General features: G+C 36.3%; 1 protein-coding gene across 1 annotated transcript; it reads right to left on the reverse strand.

The window, feature by feature from the left end:
- Positions 1-501: 501 nt before the first annotated feature.
- On the reverse strand, positions 502-19582 carry LOC123894916 (protein FAR-RED IMPAIRED RESPONSE 1-like). Its single transcript, XM_045945044.1, has 3 exons — positions 19156-19582; positions 1300-2062; positions 502-685 (listed from the first exon to the last, which is right to left on the reverse strand). The coding sequence occupies exons 1-2, from the start codon at positions 19580-19582 to the stop codon at positions 1317-1319; spliced, it is 1173 nt and encodes a 390-aa protein (XP_045801000.1). The 3' UTR covers positions 502-685; positions 1300-1316.
- Between the last annotated feature and the right edge of the window lie 16 nt (positions 19583-19598).

Consider the following 19598-nt stretch of genomic DNA (forward strand, 5'->3'; position numbering starts at 1 on the left):
AAGGTTCAGGAACTTCCATTAGTTGAAACCTACTTAAGGATGGTCTCCCAACATGAGAAAGATAAGCATGGTCTTCGAATCAACCCATTTGAAGGACGTGCATTTGAATCCAACACATCAAAAAACTCTTGATTTTGGTTTTCATACTTATGATTTTCAATATTATAACCTTGATTTTGAATATTATTAACCCATGATGGATTTGTACACTGAAACCATTACTCTTGTTAAATGGTTTCAGTAAGTTATACACTGAAACCATTATGCTTGATAAATGGTTTCAGTACGTTATACACTGAAACCATTAATCTTGTTAAATGGTTTCAGTTACATATACACTTTTGATAAAAGGTTCATGAACTTCCATTAGTTGAAACTTTCATTAGTCTTCCATCAGTCTTGTTAAAAGTGCAAGAGGAAAGTAACAAATGACTAAATATAATCATAATAATGGACCAAATATAAAAATGTTATTATATTATCAATTTACCAATCAAAGATAATGAATTATCAAAAAATACACAACCATGTCTCACATCCTTTACAAGTTTGATTTTAAAGCTCAAATAGACATACAAATGCAAGCTTAATCTTGACATTTGTAGAGTGAAAACAATCTTTGCTCCACAAAAGGGAATGAGACGATGGCATCAACCTCTGCTTGCAACCCTGAAATTCTTAGAACCTGGAGATTTCAGTAAAGAATAACATGAGATAAACCAAATATAAAAGCATCAAATTCAGTGGTAAAGCTGCACTCAGTGCAATAAAGCGCGTAAAAAAATGGTCAAAAGGAAACTATAACACTTCTAACATAATAAATCACAATGTAGCACAACCAAACATCAAAATGTGTATTAAATCTGAATATTAAAACAAATTATCGAAACAACTGACACATTGTTATGTCCTACTTCTTTCCATTGGGCAGCCATCAAATTGGAATGAAAAATATGTACTAAATCAGATCAAGCATATTTCTATGACCAAATTCTGCATTAATAGAACATACATTGTTCACTACTAACTCATAAGCTTATCAAATGAAACCATATACAAACCAGGAAACCAAAAAACCATATAATGTATTCCCTTTATCTATTCCAAAAACTACAATCATTTCACATACAGCTACTAGGAAGATTACAATTCATTAAACTAAAATATCAAATACATTCATATAATAATGCTATTCAAAGTGCTGCATTCCATTTATTAAACTTTAGATATTACAAGCAAAAACAAACATAACCCAATTGTATCAAGAAATGAATAAAAGAATGCAAATTGAAGCCGAACCTTGGAAGTCAGGAACATTACTGCTGCTCTTGCATTTCTCCTGCTGCACTTTTTTTCTTTAAAGCTTCCTCATCTTCTCTCTTTTGTTTCTTCCGTTCCATAATGAATTTTTGTCTTTCTCTAGCTTTTTCATAATCACTTTTAAGTCGTTTCTTTGACTTAATTGGATTTGGTCTTTCTTTGAACTTTGGTGCAGTGGACTTCCCGGAAGATGGTTCACCAACAACAACAATTGCTTTTGAAGACTTAGATGGCGTCACTGACGACGGGTTTGTACCGATACCTTTAGAAAAAAGTAACTCCTCTGCCTTTTTCCCAGCTTCAAGAACACCATCAAGAAAAATTTGAGAAGCCTCCTCATCTTCACAAACACGCGTAGAAAGCTGAACTGTAACAGCACAAATTTGTTGATATCGTTGTGCTTGGGTGGTGTCTTCAGTGCCAACAGTGATGGAAGATTTCAGCTTATCGACAGACGGACGCACATCTCTAGTCCAACGCTTCAAAATATATTGTGCAGGTATTGTCTTCAAACAATGATATTGCACAGAACCACCCAAGAACTCCAAGATTTTGAAAACATGTCGACATAAGAATCCCCTGTTCTCAAACATACGACATGTGCAACTAAAACTTTTGCTCCTAATGTCAACTGTGACAACCCTCTCATCAAGTCGATCAAGATCTTCAAAACTCGGGATAATTTCTTGAAATTCATCAGAATTTGAAGCCCCACCATTATCATTATGAGCATTGTAACACCCTAACCCATACTACCCTTAAAAACGTAATATTAAAAACTTTTTAACAAGTGTAAAGGCGGAGTGCCACGCGGTAATTAAAACACAAGCATACACACAGAGCGTCATGAAGTTTAACATGAAAAGCAACAGCAGATTCAATAAAACCAAGCATGCATATATATATATATATATATATATATATATATATATATATATATATATATATATATACATAAGCCATATTCATCCCTAAGGATGTCACTTATACAAGAACTAGCATATCAAAAAGGTAACACCGATATACGATGAAAGCCAAGCGTAATCCCCGACTCGATGTTACATTACCAGAGCAGATACTATTTACAAACTCTAACCAAAAGCTAGCACTAAAAGGAGAAATCTATGCTAAGTCTCCTCACCAAAAGATACTTCAACACCAAGCTAAAACAGCAGTCTAATCGTCGGCACAGTCCTCAGCCTGAATATCTGAACCCCCAAAGGTCCAGCAAATAACACAAAGCAGAGAGTTAGAAAACATAATCGCATAACATACGAGCATAAGAAAGGCCTTACACTTTCGAACTATCATACAAATTCTAACTCACGCCATACAATTACAGTATTAAATACATAGGAATTTACCTAGTATGCTACTTACAGCAAACACGTCAGAACCAGTCAAGTAAGGTAACAATTACCAAGTAAATGTGCATATACCTTAATGCAATCTAATGCCAATTAATTCACTGTCATGCCATCCCTAGACATGACTAAATGCATGTGGTACCAAGGCGTCTCACCAACGGTGGACCAAGAACAGTTTTATATCTTGCTGGATATGTCGGAACTTACCGAACCATCTTATCTCCCTTGGATAAGCCAACACAGTTTTATATCCTGTTGGATAGCAGCTCTGGACTCATGGATTCATCTAATCCGATCCTCGGCTTCATTATGGACACATAATCCATTTTCGTTATTGGAACCCAAGTTTTCAATGTTCACATACAATCATGAATGCATGTATGTATGCACATATCAACCATATGATATTCTTTAGCTCGAAGCTACTCGTTTATGAATGCGGGAGCACAATCCTAACACATTCACTTAACATTACAAATTAATGCCAAAACATCACATTACTCACTTTAAACTGCAACTTATTGCATACACGTACAAATCATATAACGATTAACAATAAGCATTAACAGCATCAACATGTATCAACAATCATGTAAGGATACCCTTAAACCATGTTACAAGTGCCTAATTACACTTACAACCTTTAACAAAAAGTTGCAGGTTCAGTACTGTTCGCTAAGCGAAGCAGTAACGAACAGGTAGCGAACTATTCGCTAAGCGAAGCTCAGTTCGCTGCAGCGAACTACGTCAGAGGATTACAGGTGCATGGCGAACAGGTAGCGAGCTTGTGGCGAGCAGGTTCGCGTAGCGAATCTCCTGGTCGCTTAGCGAACTACACCAGAAAAATATCTGTTCTTGAGTTTTTCTAAGGCGGTTTAACATTGAATCAACTCAAAAATTCAACCAACCAAGTTATAAATTCTTATAACAGCAATTTCAAGCATATATGGTATCAAGGAACATTAATCATCCCTTACAAACCTCCAAATACCTCACAAAATCATGATCATGCCCTTTTCTTGGATTTTAAGCAACTTTCATAAACTTTTCAAACATGATTCAAACACATACATATTTTTCATGGAATCAAGCTAGTGATAAACACATACAAAGTGATGATGAAGAACATCACACTCACATACAAAAGCTTACTCAAAAGTCTAAAAAGAAATTGAGTGGGAGAGTTCGGGAATGGAGACATAGACAATCTCCCCTCTCCTTGCCACTCAAGAATCATGAATTCTAATCTCTTACCTTAGCAAAGATGATGATCCAAGCCTTTTCTCTTCTCTCTTGCTCGTGATCTCTCTCCCTCTTCCTAGGGTTTTTGCTTTGCTCTTGCTTACTAACTCTTCTAACTTCTCAAAGAAAATAAATTGTGATACTATTCATTGGTTTGACTTGCTACTTATACTACTCTCTATTGTTCTTGAACCAAGCCCAATGGCTTAGGCCCATTGCCTTTCCACGCCCCAATCTTGGCCCAAAACTAAAGTTTCGCGCTTACTAACTTATGTTCGCGCTATCTAATTATTCGTCGATCACTAAAATAATTAAAAGCCAATTAATAAATCAAATAACATTTAAGAAATATAAATACGAAAAATGGGTTGTTACAATCCTACCCCCCTTAAAAGAATTTCGCCCTCGAAATTACCTAGAAACAGATCGGGATAAGAATCTCTCATCTTACTTTCCAGCTCCCACGTTGCATTCTCACCAGCCGGTCCTCCCCACACGACTTTCACGGATGCAATCTCTTTATTCCTCAACCTCTTCACTTCTCTTCCTTCTATCCTCAAGGGTACGGTCTCAATGGTCAAGTCATCCCTCACTTGAACATCGTCCGATTCAATCACGTGTGTCGAATCAGACACATACTTGCGCAACTGTGATACATGGAAAACATCGTGCAAATTCGCCAATGATGGCGGTAATGCAATCCTATACGCCACTTTCCCAACTCGCTTCAAAATTTCAAACGGCCCAATAAACCTCGATGTTAACTTTCGCAACTTCAACGCACGTCCTACTCCAGTAGTCGATGTAACTCGTAGGAATACATGATCCCCCTCTTGGAATTCAATGTCCTTCCTCCTCTTATCATGATAACTCTTCTGTCGACTCTGAGACGCTTTCATCTTCTCACGAATCATCCGAATCTTCTCCGTTGTTTCTTGTACAATCTCTGGTCCAAGAATTGCACCTTCTCCAGTTTCATACCAACACAGAGGTGTCCTACACCTTCTCCCATACAAAGCCTCAAACGGTGCCATTCCGATACTAGAATGGTAACTGTTGTTGTATGTAAACTCTACCAACGGCAAACAAGAATCCCAATTCACGTTTTGCTCCAAAACACAAGCTCTCAACAAATCCTCTAAGGATTGTATCGTCCTCTCCGACTGACCATCTGTCTGAGGATGATAAGCTGAACTCAACCTCAACTTCGTTCCTAAAGCTTCTTGCAAGCTTTCCCAAAATCTGGAAGTAAATCTCGGATCTCTATTCGAAATAATACTTGTTGGAATACCATGTAGCTTCACAATCTGCTCCACATAAATCTCGGCCAACTTAGGCACCAAAGTACCTTTCCTGACAGCAATGAAGTGAGCACACTTCGTCAGACGATCTACCACTACCCAAATCACCTCGTTACCTTTCTTGGTCTTCGGTAAACCTCCCACAAAATCCATTGCAATGCTATCCCATTTCCATTCTGGTATAAACATTGGTTGCAACAAACCAAATGGCTTCTGATGCTCAATCTTCGATTTCTGACAAGTTAAGCATGAATAAACAAATTCAGAAATTTGCCTCTTCATTCCCGGCCACCAAAATAACTTCCTCAAATCCTGATACATCTTGGTTACTCCAGGATGAATACTCAAACCACTTCTGTGACCTTCTTCCATGATCATTCTTTTCAATTCGGGTACATCCGGTACACAAACTCTTCCTTGAAATCTCATGACTCCACTTTCGTCAATCTTGATATTGGTCTCCTTGCCTTCATTGATGAGTACCAACTTCTCCATCAATTTCTTATCCGATTTCTGACGTTCTTTAATATCCTCGAGAAAAGGATTCGTCAACTTTAACATTCCAAGCTTCACACTTGAAGAAGTAACCTCACACACAAGACTCAAGTCTCGAAATTCTTCAATCAACTCTAACTCTTTCACCATCAACGATGACATATGCAAAGTTTTCCTACTTAATGCATCGGCCACCACATTGGCTTTTCCGGGGTGATAACTCAATCCAAAATCGTAGTCCTTTAAGAATTCGAGCCATCTTCGTTGCCTCATATTCAACTCCTTCTGGTCGAATAAGTATTTCAGACTCTTGTGATCACTAAACACTTCAAACCTCGATCCATACAAGTAGTGTCTCCACACTTTCAAAGCAAACACCACTGCGGCTAACTCCAAATCATGTGTTGGATAGTTCCTCTCGTGAACCTTCAGTTGCCTTGAAGCATATGCTACCACATTACCCCCTTGCATAAGCACTCCGCCAAGTCCTAACTTCGAAGCATCGCAATACACGACGAACGACTCTTTGGCATCGGGTAAAATCAACACGGGTGCAGTAGTCAATCTTCTCTTGAGCTCTTGGAAGCTCTTCTCACAATTACCATCCCAAACAAACGCTTGATCTTTCCTTGTCAACTTGGTTAACGGTAAAGCCAACTTCGAAAAACCTTCGATGAATCTTCTATAATAACCGGCTAAACCAAGGAAACTTCTAATCTCTGAAACAGATTCCGGCGTTCCCCACTATGACACAGCGTCAACCTTCGCAGGATCTACCGCGATTCCTCCACTTGAAATTATATGCCCTAGGAAACTCACCTCTTTCATCCAAAATTCACACTTCGACAACTTGGCATACAACTTCTTCTCCTTCAAGACTTGCAAAACAATCCTCAAGTGCTCTTCGTGCTCTTCCTCGGATTTCGAGTAAATCAAAATGTCGTCGATGAACACCACCACGAATCTATCCAAAAATGAATGGAAAATTCGGTTCATATATTCCATGAAAACTCCGGGTGCATTGGTCACACCAAACGGCATAACTGAATACTCGTAGTGCCCATACCTCGTCCTGAATGCAGTCTTAGGTATGTCTTCCGTCTTCACTCTAATCTGATGGTATCCGGATCTCAAATCGATCTTACTAAACACGCAAGCTCCAACTAGTTGATCCATCAAATCATCTATCCTCGGAAGTGGATATTTATTCTTGATCGTCACTTTGTTCAACTGACGATAGTCTATACATAATCTCATGCTTCCATCTTTCTTCTTTACCAACAAAACAGGTGCTCCCCATGGCGAAACACTCGGCCGAACAAACCTCTTCTCAAGCAGCTCTTCAAGTTGCTTCTTCAACTCATTCAACTCTGACGCTGACATTCGATACGGCGCCATCGATATCGGACTAGTTCCAGGTACTAGGTCGATAGAAAACTCTACCTCTCGCTTTGGAGGCACGTCAGATATATCATCCGGAAACACATCTGGGAATTCACAAACGATCGGTAACTCTTCTACCTTAACTCCTCCTTCGAGTTTCAATGATGCAAACATCATGAACATCTCGGCATGTTCTTTCAACGATTTCGATACTTCCTTCCCGCTCATCAATTGCAAGTTCTCCTCCGGCTTCGGAAAAACAACGGCCTTCTCACGACAGTTGATATGAATTCGGTTGAAGATTAACCAATTCATACCAAAAATTACATCCATACCACTAAGTGGAATACACACTAAATCCATACCAAAGTGCCTATCAAAAATGGTTACGGGGCAATTACGACATACTTGTCGAGTAATCACTGAACCATTAGCAGGAGTTTCTATTTCCATCCTACCCGACATATCCGTTAAAGGAATACTAAGACGCTTCGCACAATCCAAAGAAATAAAAGAATGTGTCGCTCCCGTATCTATAATCGCAATTAAAGGAGTGTCATAGATGAAACACGTACCTCTAATGAGATTGTCCTCATGGCTAGCATCCTCTCCACTCAAAGCAAACACCTTGCCCATCACCTTCTTGGGCTTCTTACAAGTCGGACTCTTGTGGCCTTCCTCACCACAGTTGAAACACACCACTTTTCCTCTGCAAGCTTCGGTCTTGTGGCCCAGCTTTCCACAATTCTTACACCTATCCCCTCTCTTCGGGCAATCATAAGACATATGACCCCGTTCTCCACAGTTGTAACAACTTCCATTCACCGGCTTCTTACCACCACTTGTATTACTTCTACCGCGGTTATCATAAGGTTTTCCGCGCTCTTGTCCTTTCCCTTTTCGGTCGTTCACAGCTTTATAATAGTTCACCTTAGCTCTACCATCCTCATCACAAATCCTACTCTTGTTCACAAGGGTCGCAAAATCCCTTATCTGTGAAAATCCGATCATATGTTTAATGTCCGGGCGTAAGCCACTCTCGAACTTCACGCACTTGTCGTCCTCCGCTTCCAAAGTGTTGTAATGCGGACTAAACGCACACAAAGTCTCAAACTTGACGGCATAATCAGCTACCGTCATATTCCCCTGTTTCAGTTCCATGAATTCCACCAATTTCTTGTTCTTCACATCAACAGGAAAATACTTAACCAAAAATTCTCTTTTAAACATTGCCCATGGTATAGCCATACCACCGGGTCCTAGCCTCAACTTGGCGTTCTTCCACCACACGTTTGCTTCCTCGCGCAACACATATGTTCCAAGGGTTGTCTTCCCTTCCTCGGAACAATCCATTGCTTCAAAAATTATTTCAAGTTCCTCCAGCCACTTGTAAGCTCCATCCGGGTTGTAACCTTCGGTAAATGTTGGCGGTTTCTGCTTCATGAACCGTTCCAACCTCATCTCTACCTCTCTTCCAGGTTGATGATCTCTAACCACTATGTTGGTGAGTGCGGCCAAAGCTTCCGCAATCTGGGCATTCGTTCTCGCAGCAGCCATGATTCCTGAACGAATCACAACTAGACGTTAGAAAGTACTAACAGTGTTCCCTACACATGCTCATACGGGGAAAAGAAAAGTCCTAATTGGTTCACACGAACCGACCAGCTCTGATACCACTATTGTAACACCCTAACCTATACTACCCTTAAAAACGTAATATTAAAAACTTTTTAACAAGTGTAAAGGCAGAGTGCCACGCGGTAATTAAAACACAAGCATACACACAGAGCGTCATGAAGTTTAACATGAAAAGCAACAGCGGATTCAATAAAACCAAGCATGCATATATATATATATATATATATATATATATATATATATATATATATATATATATATATACATAAGCCATATTCATCCCTAAGGATGTCACTTATACAAGAACTAGCATATCAAAAAGGTAACACCGATATACGATGAAAGCCAAACGTAATCCCCGACTCGATGTTACATTACCAGAGCAGTTACTATTTACAAACTCTAACCAAAAGCTAGCACTAAAAGGAGAAATCTATGCTAAGTCTCCTCACCAAAAGATACTTCAACACCAAGCTAAAACAACAGTCTAATCGTCGGCACAGTCCTCAGCCTGAATATCTGAACCCCCAAAGGTCCAGCAAATAACACAAAGCAGAGAGTTAGAAAACATAATTGCATAACATACGAGCATAAGAAAGGCCTTACACTTTCGAACTATCATACATATTCTAACTCACGCCATACAATTACAGTATTAAGTACATAGGAATTTACCTAGTATGCTACTTACAGCAAACACGTCAGAACCAGTCAAGTAAGGTCACATAACAATTACCAAGTAAATGTGCATATACCTTAATGCAATCTAATGCCAATTAATTCACTGTCATGCCATCCCTAGACATGACTAAATGCATGTGGTACCAAGGCGTCTCACCAACGGTGGACCAAGAACAGTTTTATATCTTGCTGGATATGTCGGAACTTACCGAACCATCTTATCTCCCTTGGATAAGCCAACACAGTTTTATATCCTGTTGGATAGCAGCTCTGGACTCATGGATTCATCTAATCCGATCCTCGGCTTCATTATGGACACATAATCCATTTTCGTTATTGGAACCCAAGTTTCCAATGTTCACATACAATCATGAATGCATGTCTGTATGCACATATCAACCATATGATATTCTTTAGCTCGAAGCTACTCTTTTATGAATGCGGGAGCACAATCCTAACACATTCACTTAACATTACAAATTAATGCCAAAACATCACATTACTCACTTTAAACTGCAACTTATTGCATACACGTACAAATCATATAACGATTAACAATAAGCATTAACAGCATCAACATGTATCAACAATCATGTAAGGATACCCTTAAACCATGTTACAAGTGCCTAATTACACTTACAACCTTTAACAAAAAGTTGCAGGTTCAGTACTGTTCGCTAAGCGAAGCAGTAACGAACAGGTAGCGAACTATTCGCTAAGCGAAGCTCAGTTCGCTGCAGCGAACTACGTCAGAGGATTACAGGTGCATGGCGAACAGGTAGCGAGCTTGTGGCGAGCAGGTTCGCGTAGCGAATCTCCTGGTCGCTTAGCGAACTACACCAGAAAAATATCTGTTCTTGAGTTTTTCTAAGGCGGTTTAACATTGAATCAGCTCAAAAATTCAACCAACCAAGTTATAAATTCTTATAAACAGCAATTTCAAGCATATATGGTATCAAGGAACATTAATCATCCCTTACAAACCTCCAAATACCTCACAAAATCATGATCATGCCCTTTTCTTGGATTTTAAGCAACTTTCATAAACTTTTCAAACATGATTCAAACACATACATATTTGTTGGAGTAAGCCCTAAAAGCCAATATGTTTTGATAGAATCTTCTTTTGTATCATGACTTTGATTTATATATTTAATATATATAAAAGGCATTTCTTTATTATGTTTGTTTCAAACTAATAAAGTCCCTAGAATAGCTAGTCTAATTAATGGAACATTAAGTGTGACTTAATAGTGAGACTCCATTAAACATAAGGACACTATTCTTAAAGTATCCGTAGTCGAGTTTTACTGTGATGTGGGATAACAGTAAAACATAGAGACTATTATGTGAGTAGACTGATGACCTCATCTCACGTGTCATGGATATGAGATATCAAGTCTTCACATAGATATAAATATTAGGAGTAATATTTATATTGGATTGACCCACCATGAGAATACTACATAGTGTGTTATGAAAAGTGTCATAAGTTATTCTCATAGTGATAATGGTGTATACCACCCTTCGACCTGAAACCACTATGGACCCTAGATGTGGAGTAGAGTACTTAGTTGCCGTTCAAACATTGTCCGTAACAGGATGACTATAAAGTCGGTTGATGGGTACTCCGCAAATCATGCTGAGGGACATGAGTGACCTAGATGGAATTTGCCCCTCATGCATAACAGGAGTAATATCTACGGGCCTCTTGATGGAATATGACTGATAAAATGCGGGGCCACGCCGAACTAAGTCAATATGAGATATTGAGCTTATTCGTTACTCAGTATATTCTGGGATCAAGAAATAAGATATTGAACCATACAAGGATGACACGATCTATGCCTTGTGTTCAATATAGATATAAGGGCAAAGGGGTAATTATACACACGATCGTTATCATGGAAATGTTTCGTCAGATCACATGACATTCTCGTCACTTGGGTAGCAGTGATGTGTTGCTAGATACCGCTCACTGTTTATAATATTAAATATGTGATTTAATATTATTGCCAACGTTACGAGAACCTATAGGGTCACACACAAAGGACAGATAGATGAGAGAAATAAATAAGTAAGACTTATTTATAAAATAATAAGTAGGACTTATTAGTAATTAAATAATTAAGTATGACTTATTATTTAATTAGAGAAGCGTGGCACACCGTAAAGTATGGTGCACTTAAGTAAAATACAGCACACCGTAAGGTACGGTGGATATTCAAATAAGTCTATAAAAAGAATACACTTATGTGCTGAATTTTAACCTAAGAGTTAGTCCTAAAATTTAGAAACCTAGCCGCCGCTCTCTAAACATCGTTCTCTCTGAATCTCTGGTGGAATTGGCTAGCACCGGTCATCGGAGAAGTTCTGTTCGTGTGGACTGAATAGATGCATCGCTACTTTGCTTTGCTCGTGATCAGAAATAGTTTCTACTTCAAAGGTTCTGCACTTCAAGAGGTAAACACATAAACTTGTGGTTTTGTGTTCGTTGATTTGTGATTAATGGTTTAATCAAGATCCGTCCATCGGGATTGTTCCGCTAAGAGGATTAATTTTTTTGAAAAACCCCTCTTAAATCCCTTTAGTGGTATCAGAGCAATGGTTTCGATTAAATCAATAGATTCAAATCCTTTTGGTGTGCGTATGATGATATGATCATGCTTACGTGCATCTGCTTGATTAAATTTGTTCAGTCATATGTTTCAAAGAAATAAATTTTAATCGTAAAATTTAATATATTACGATCGCGATGTATTGTGCTTAAATAACATGATTTCTTGGGTACGTATCGTAACATAATATGCATGAGATGCATATGTATCTTGCGGTCAGGCCTATTGTGGTCCTATCATGGTATATATGTTCTGTTCTTGCTTTACAATTGGTCTGGTGACCATTATATTACTTGAGTAAATTTTAAAGTGTTTAAAAGGATTATATAACATTTCTTGTTATTGGCAGTACCTTAATTTTTATTGGCAGTACGTGAATTTGAAACCAATTTGACTCTTTGAAATCAAGCATATGTGATATGTATTACTGTTTGGTATTGATCAATTTCTCAAACCTGTTTGCTGCTAATCAGTGAAAAGTTTTTAAGTGCAATCAATTAAATTGATTTGTTCTGAGAATATGATATTTGATTTGGTCACATAATTAATTTTGACTTTTAATTTGGAATTAAAGATGTTATTATTTATTGGTAACAAATCAAAATTATATTTGTGAGACAAATAATAAACAGTAATTTGAATTTTCTTAATGGTTAAGAGATTTTCAAATCGCCGATAATTTGTTACAAGTGGTTCTTAACGGTTAAGATTTGATTTGGCACTTCAAAACTAATTGTGAATCAAGAGATTTGATTCTGTTTTTTAAATTAATTATTTCAATTAATTTTATGTATTCAAATTTTGAGATTAATAATAATGGCGTATCACTATATTTGATTATTTTAAAATTTGTTACGGAAATTAGTGAGTTCAAAATTGTTTTGAATTAATTTCCACTTATGTATATATAAATGAATTTTATATTATTAAGTACATGGTATATGGTTATGACCTTAGATATTTGGCGTTGAATACGGCCTGCGTGTCGTGATTTATTTTATTTTAAATACGACCTGCGTGTCGTGGTTTATTTTAAATACGGCCTGCGTGTCGTGATTTTATTTATTTATTTGGTTATTAAAATAATGTAATTGCTCGAGTTCAAAAGAGGATAATGCCAAATGATGATACCGATGGAGAAGCTTGAGAAGTTTGCTCGTGGGTCAAAGAATTGTAATAAAGTAGTTTATTTAATTCTTGTGCGTTAGGAGGTCATAACCATACTACCTAATCTGTTTTATTTTATGTATGTGATGCATGAGATGTATGTTTTAATTATATTTGCCTGGTGTGTTTTATATAATTGTTAAACATATATTTACATGAATGTCATGTAAAGTTAAACGCGTGTATGAGATACACATGTCGGTGAGATCAAATTTAATTAAAAATCCTTCAAGTACTCATAAAGACTAATATTGAAGATGTAGGTTTTGCCAACGCAAGGTGCATTTTCTATACTAGTAAGATGTGTCTATATTAAGTTTTATGCTTTCCAAAGAATAGCACCCTTCAAGATCAATATCGATTAATGTAGGTTTTGCCAACGTAAAGTGCATTGTCAATATTGATAAGTTGCGGTGAGATAACCAGTTTATCTGATTGCTATTTATTGGGTTTAACTTAACTAAAGAAAATATAATATGATTATATGACTTTAGAAGCAAATGTTGGGTCATTCCATATGATGGATTAGAATAAGTGTTATTCACCCAACGGAAAGGATATGAGAGTTGTATGAGATACAATTGGAAACAGTTTCCTACCTAAATAACTACGTTTTGTGTAATCAGCCCAACGCTGACTTAAAACAAAGTGAAATATGGATCTCATTCCCACTAGAAAATCTTCCAACGGAATTTTCCGAATCAAATGTTGAGGGTCATTTGGTTTGAGTAAAATAGTGGGAGAATATTTAATTAAAGACCTAGTTAAATATGTTTTAATCATGATACAAATATTCTTATTTTCGTAATTAGATATATTTGGCATATAATTTATATTTTACTGTAAAAGGTCCTTATGAAGGACATAAAGTTCAGAAAAGAGTTTCTGAATTGGTACATATATATTGAGAATTGTTCTCAAATACGAGAAAAACTGCTAATAGTTTTGAAAGAGTCAAAATGAAAGAAAGAAGTAAGACTTCTTCATACATTTTGTTATAGAAAGTTAAATTATTCACTTTTGCATCTTAGGTATATGATACCAAATGCAAATTTCATATTTGTTGAAATATGAAGTTGTTTAAAGAAGTGAAAATTTGACCATAGATAAAGTCAACCTACGTTTAGAATAAAATAGTTTCATTGATCGTAGAAGTTGAGTTTGACATGGAACCAAATAATTGTTATTATGTTTCATTTAATAATAGAAATATTGGACCTAAACCTTGTATTGACAAGAAAAAGGACTGCTTGTTTGAATAATAGACAAGTGTTGTTTCATTATCCAAATAATGTTTTCTATTCTATTGTTCTAATTGAGTAATGGAATTGAGTTCCATCAACTTGATAACCTTATCTATAACAATGATGAATAAGGATCAAATAAGATTTGAACCTTGTAAATTAGTGGCAATTAATATTGTTTAGTACTAATAGGTGAGACACACATTTCCATACTCCATGGATAGGAATTTTTGGACTCATTTGATTTATATCATTTGAAGGATGTGAGTTCCACTTTTGAAAATAGTTCGGTATGTCAATTACCAACTAAGGCAAAGTGACATTTGATCTATTTGAAATATATACATATGAGATGTATATGAACCACTAAACTAATTATTTGCTAGATATAATTTTATTTCTTTTACTTCATTTACATTACTAATTAGCTTAGTAGATGTGATTATGTGTGGTTGACACAAACTATGATTCTTTGAATTTGTTCAAAGAATTTATGAATGAAGTAAATGAATAATTTTGAAAAGTATTAAGACCATACGAACAAGTCGTAATGGTAAATACTTAGATAAGGAGTATAGTAACAACTATTTATATTACATCATGTTCGACATGATTACAAATAAGATAGTTCGTTTATATCTCCAGCGAGTCTTTCGAAAAATTATTTTAATTAGAGTTATTCTTTACCCACAAAAGTTTCAATAAAAGAAATCATAAAGACACCATATTTGATATGGAGGTAAAAGTACCTAGTTTGACTTTATGGTAGTTTGGGATTGTACGGTTTATAAGATAAACATAATTCCAACTTGGATTAATGTGTATTTGTGGAGGGATCCTAAAGAAACTTAGAAATACTAATTCTACAACACTCTCTAGGACAAAAGTTGTTTTGTTACTAGAATTAAAATATTCCTTTAGAAGGAATGTGTCTCTAGAAGAGATAGTGGGAGTGATGTAGAACTTGAGTAAATTCGAGTACCACAAAACACATGTTTTTGAGAATGGAACATGAATCGGTTCAACAAGAGTTGTTGTTGGATCACCAGTTCGAGTAGCACAAGACCTATATAAGTCGGATATGTCATATCACACAGTTGAGAGTCATGGTTTTACCATGACTCGACAAGGTGATATATGATGCTCATGGAAGATGAGAATGTGACTTATAAAGAGTCCATGTACACAAAACATATATGGATATTGTTTTGTCATCCAATTGAGTAAGACTCATAGGATAAATATGAGTCTTGTTGTAAAGATTCACATGGATGGTATTGTGAATACCTTTATGGTGTGATTGAATGTGAAAGGTTTCACACAAATCATGATGCAATTATGATGAAACCTTTATTTCAATCATAGTGCTTAAACTCATTTGATTCCAATTGCAATTATTGTATGTTTTACTACGAGTTCTGGCAGATGGACAACGAGGTTACATTCCTTAATTGGAATGACCTTACATATGTATTTGACATATGGACGGAGTTTCGTTAATCTAAAGGATGCTAGAAAAGTATATAAATTACAAAATTCATTTATGAATTTGTTCAAATTTCTCAAAGTTGAATTATCAGTTTTATTGATCAAGTTTTATGAAAACTAAGATTAATAAAGGAACTCTTGTGCACACAAGAAAGTCAGTGGGAGTATTTAAATTAATCTGGTATTGTATGTGGATGACATACTGATCATCAAGACAATTTTCATACACTACACATGTAAGACATGATTAGGTAATTGTTTCTTGATGAAATACTTAGGCGAGACTTCCTAAAAGTTAGGAATCAAGATCTATATAGATAGATTATTGACATATCTCAACCTTAGCCTATGTACAAATTTGATGAAGTGTACAGACACCTTATGTGCTTAATTTTATTGAAATTATTGCACACGTCACATGATGTATTTTTTGTCTCAAAGACAATATCCAACCTCATTGGATGAGAAAGGGATGCATGAGAAGTAACCAAATGCTTTGGCAATTGGGTTGATCATGTATATCATGATATGTACTAGACCAGATGTACTATATGCTATTAGCATAAACAATATGTACCAAATTATTTCTAGTGATTGTCATTAGATCACCATCAAGAATATCCATGGATATCTTAAAAGGATTAAGGATGGCTTCTTGATTGGATCTGGAAATGATCATTGTAAATGAGTTACAATGATACTGATTGTCCAAAACCGAAGAACAGTATACCCAGATTGTAGTCTGGAATAAACTTTATGCTCGGATGTCAAATCTGTAAGCTTACAAGCTTCAGAAGATTGATATATCTATTACAAAGGTCAAATATATGATTTGAATCGTTTGTCTCATAGGATGAGGCAGAAAATTGTTTTCTTTACGTTGCAGATTCCCTTGACCTCATTAAAGATGGTAATGGTTTAATCTTGCAAGCAACGGAAAACCAGATCTCACCAACGATTCAAATACAAGTTTTGACACTTTATTTCTTTTGATAGAAGATCAAAAGTGTAAATTGGAAGATGTATCGGGTACCAACATAGGAAAGAGTTCCTTATCCACTAATAGAAAATCTTGCATAGAAGATGCTTGATGATCACGCTAGTCCAATAGATGTTGAGTTAATATCTGATTGACTTTAGTGCTAGTGGGAGATTGTTGGAGTAAGCCCTAAAAGCCAATATGTTTTGATAGAATCTTCTTTTGTATCATGACTTTGATTTATATATTTAATATATATAAAAGGCATTTCTTTATTATGTTTGTTTCAAACTAATAAAGTCCCTAGAATAGCTAGTCTAATTAATGGAACATTAAGTGTGACTTAATAGTGAGACTCCATTAAACATAAGGACACTATTCTTAAAGTATCCGTAGTCGAGTTTTACTGTGATGTGGGATAACAGTAAAACATAGAGACTATTATGTGAGTAGACTGATGACCTCATCTCACGTGTCATGGATATGAGATATCAAGTCTTCACATAGATATAAATATTAGGAGTAATATTTATATTGGATTGACCCACCATGAGAATACTACATAGTGTGTTATGAAAAGTGTCATAAGTTATTCTCATAGTGATAATGGTGTATACCACCCTTCGACCTGAAACCACTATGGACCCTAGATGTGGAGTAGAGTACTTAGTTGCCGTTCAAACATTGTCCGTAACAGGATGACTATAAAGTCGGTTGATGGGTACTCCACAAATCATGCTGAGGGACATGAGTGACCTAGATGGAATTTGCCCCTCATGCATAACAGGAGTAATATCTACGGGCCTCTTGATGGAATATGACTGATAAAATGCGGGGCCACGCCGAACTAAGTCAATATGAGATATTGAGCTTATTCGTTACTCAGTATATTCTGGGATCAAGAAATAAGATATTGAACCATACAAGGATGACACGATCTATGCCTTGTGTTCAATATAGATATAAGGGCAAAGGGGTAATTATACACACGATCGTTATCATGGAAATGTTTCGTCAGATCACATGACATTCTCGTCACTTGGGTAGCAGTGATGTGTTGCTAGATACCGCTCACTGTTTATAATATTAAATATGTGATTTAATATTATTGCCAACGTTACGAGAACCTATAGGGTCACACACAAAGGACAGATAGATGAGAGAAATAAATAAGTAAGACTTATTTATAAAATAATAAGTAGGACTTATTAGTAATTAAATAATTAAGTATGACTTATTATTTAATTAGAGAAGCGTGGCACACCGTAAAGTATGGTGCACTTAAGTAAAATACAGCACACCGTAAGGTACGGTGGATATTCAAATAAGTCTATAAAAAGAATACACTTATGTGCTGAATTTTAACCTAAGAGTTAGTCCTAAAATTTAGAAACCTAGCCGCCGCTCTCTAAACATCGTTCTCTCTGAATCTCTGGTGGAATTGGCTAGCACCGGTCATCGGAGAAGTTCTGTTCGTGTGGACTGAATAGATGCATCGCTACTTTGCTTTGCTCGTGATCAGAAATAGTTTCTACTTCAAAGGTTCTGCACTTCAAGAGGTAAACACATAAACTTGTGGTTTTGTGTTCGTTGATTTGTGATTAATGGTTTAATCAAGATCCGTCCATCGGGATTGTTCCGCTAAGAGGATTAATTTTTTTGAAAAACCCCTCTTAAATCCCTTTAATATTTTTCATGGAATCAAGCTAGTGATAAACACATACAAAGTGATGATGAAGAACATCACACTCACATACAAAAGCTTACTTAAAAGTCTAAAAAGAAATTGAGTGGGAGAGTTCGGGAATGGAGACATAGACAATCTCCCCTCTCCTTGCCACTCAAGAATCATGAATTCTAATCTCTTACCTTAGCAAAGATGATGATCCAAGCCTTTCCTCTTCTCTCTTGCTCGTGATCTCTCTCCCTCTTCCTAGGGTTTTTGCTTTGCTCTTGCTTACTAACTCTTCTAACGTCTCAAAGAAAATAAATTGTGATACTATTCATTGGTTTGACTTGCTACTTATACTACTCTCTATTGGTCTTGAACCAAGCCCAATGGCTTAGGCCCATTGCCTTTCCACGCCCCAATCATGGCCCAAAACTAAAGTTTCGCGTTTACTAACTTATGTTCGCGCTATCTAATTATTCGTCGATCACTAAAATAATTAAAAGCCAATTAATAAATCAAATAACATTTAAGAAATATAAATACGAAAAATGGGTCGTTACAAGCATCATCATCATTATGATCATCTACTTCATCAGGATCATCAACCTTTTCAATTGTGAACACTTTGAAAAACTTATTTAACTCAGACCCTTTTGATGTGTCCTCCTGATAATAGTATTTGAAGGAAAGGTCATATTGCCTGTGGATAAATGCAAAAGAAGCTGGTGTGTACTTCTTTACAACGGACCGCATCAGTTGACTGTTGGGGTAATTATTTCTTGTTCTAGTGTTAGCAGCCTTGAAGTCCAAATCAGCATGATTATCCCTCATCCTCTGAACCATAACGTTGAAATGACTAAAGAATTGAACAAGTGAATTGTCTGGCTGCAAAAATCCACGAAGAAAAGCATTGAAAGACTCACTTAACTGAGTCGTCTTCAGATCAGCTGTAAAATGTGACTTGACCCAAGCTGAAGACCAGTGCATATGATTCCTATGAGTC

Source organism: Trifolium pratense, linkage group LG1 (assembly GCF_020283565.1).
Source record: "Trifolium pratense cultivar HEN17-A07 linkage group LG1, ARS_RC_1.1, whole genome shotgun sequence".
NCBI classification, from domain to species: Eukaryota; Viridiplantae; Streptophyta; class Magnoliopsida; order Fabales; family Fabaceae; genus Trifolium; species Trifolium pratense.

Excerpts from the sequence above, each read along its gene's own strand:
- LOC123894916 (XM_045945044.1), bottom strand. The coding sequence starts at position 19,582 with ATGCACTGGTCTTCAGCTTGGGTCAAGTCACATTTTACAGCTGATCTG. Across the intron at positions 2,063-19,155 it reads TCATAATGATGATGATGCTT|GGTGTTACAATGCTCATAAT; the intron begins GTAACGACCCAT and ends AGTATGGGTTAG.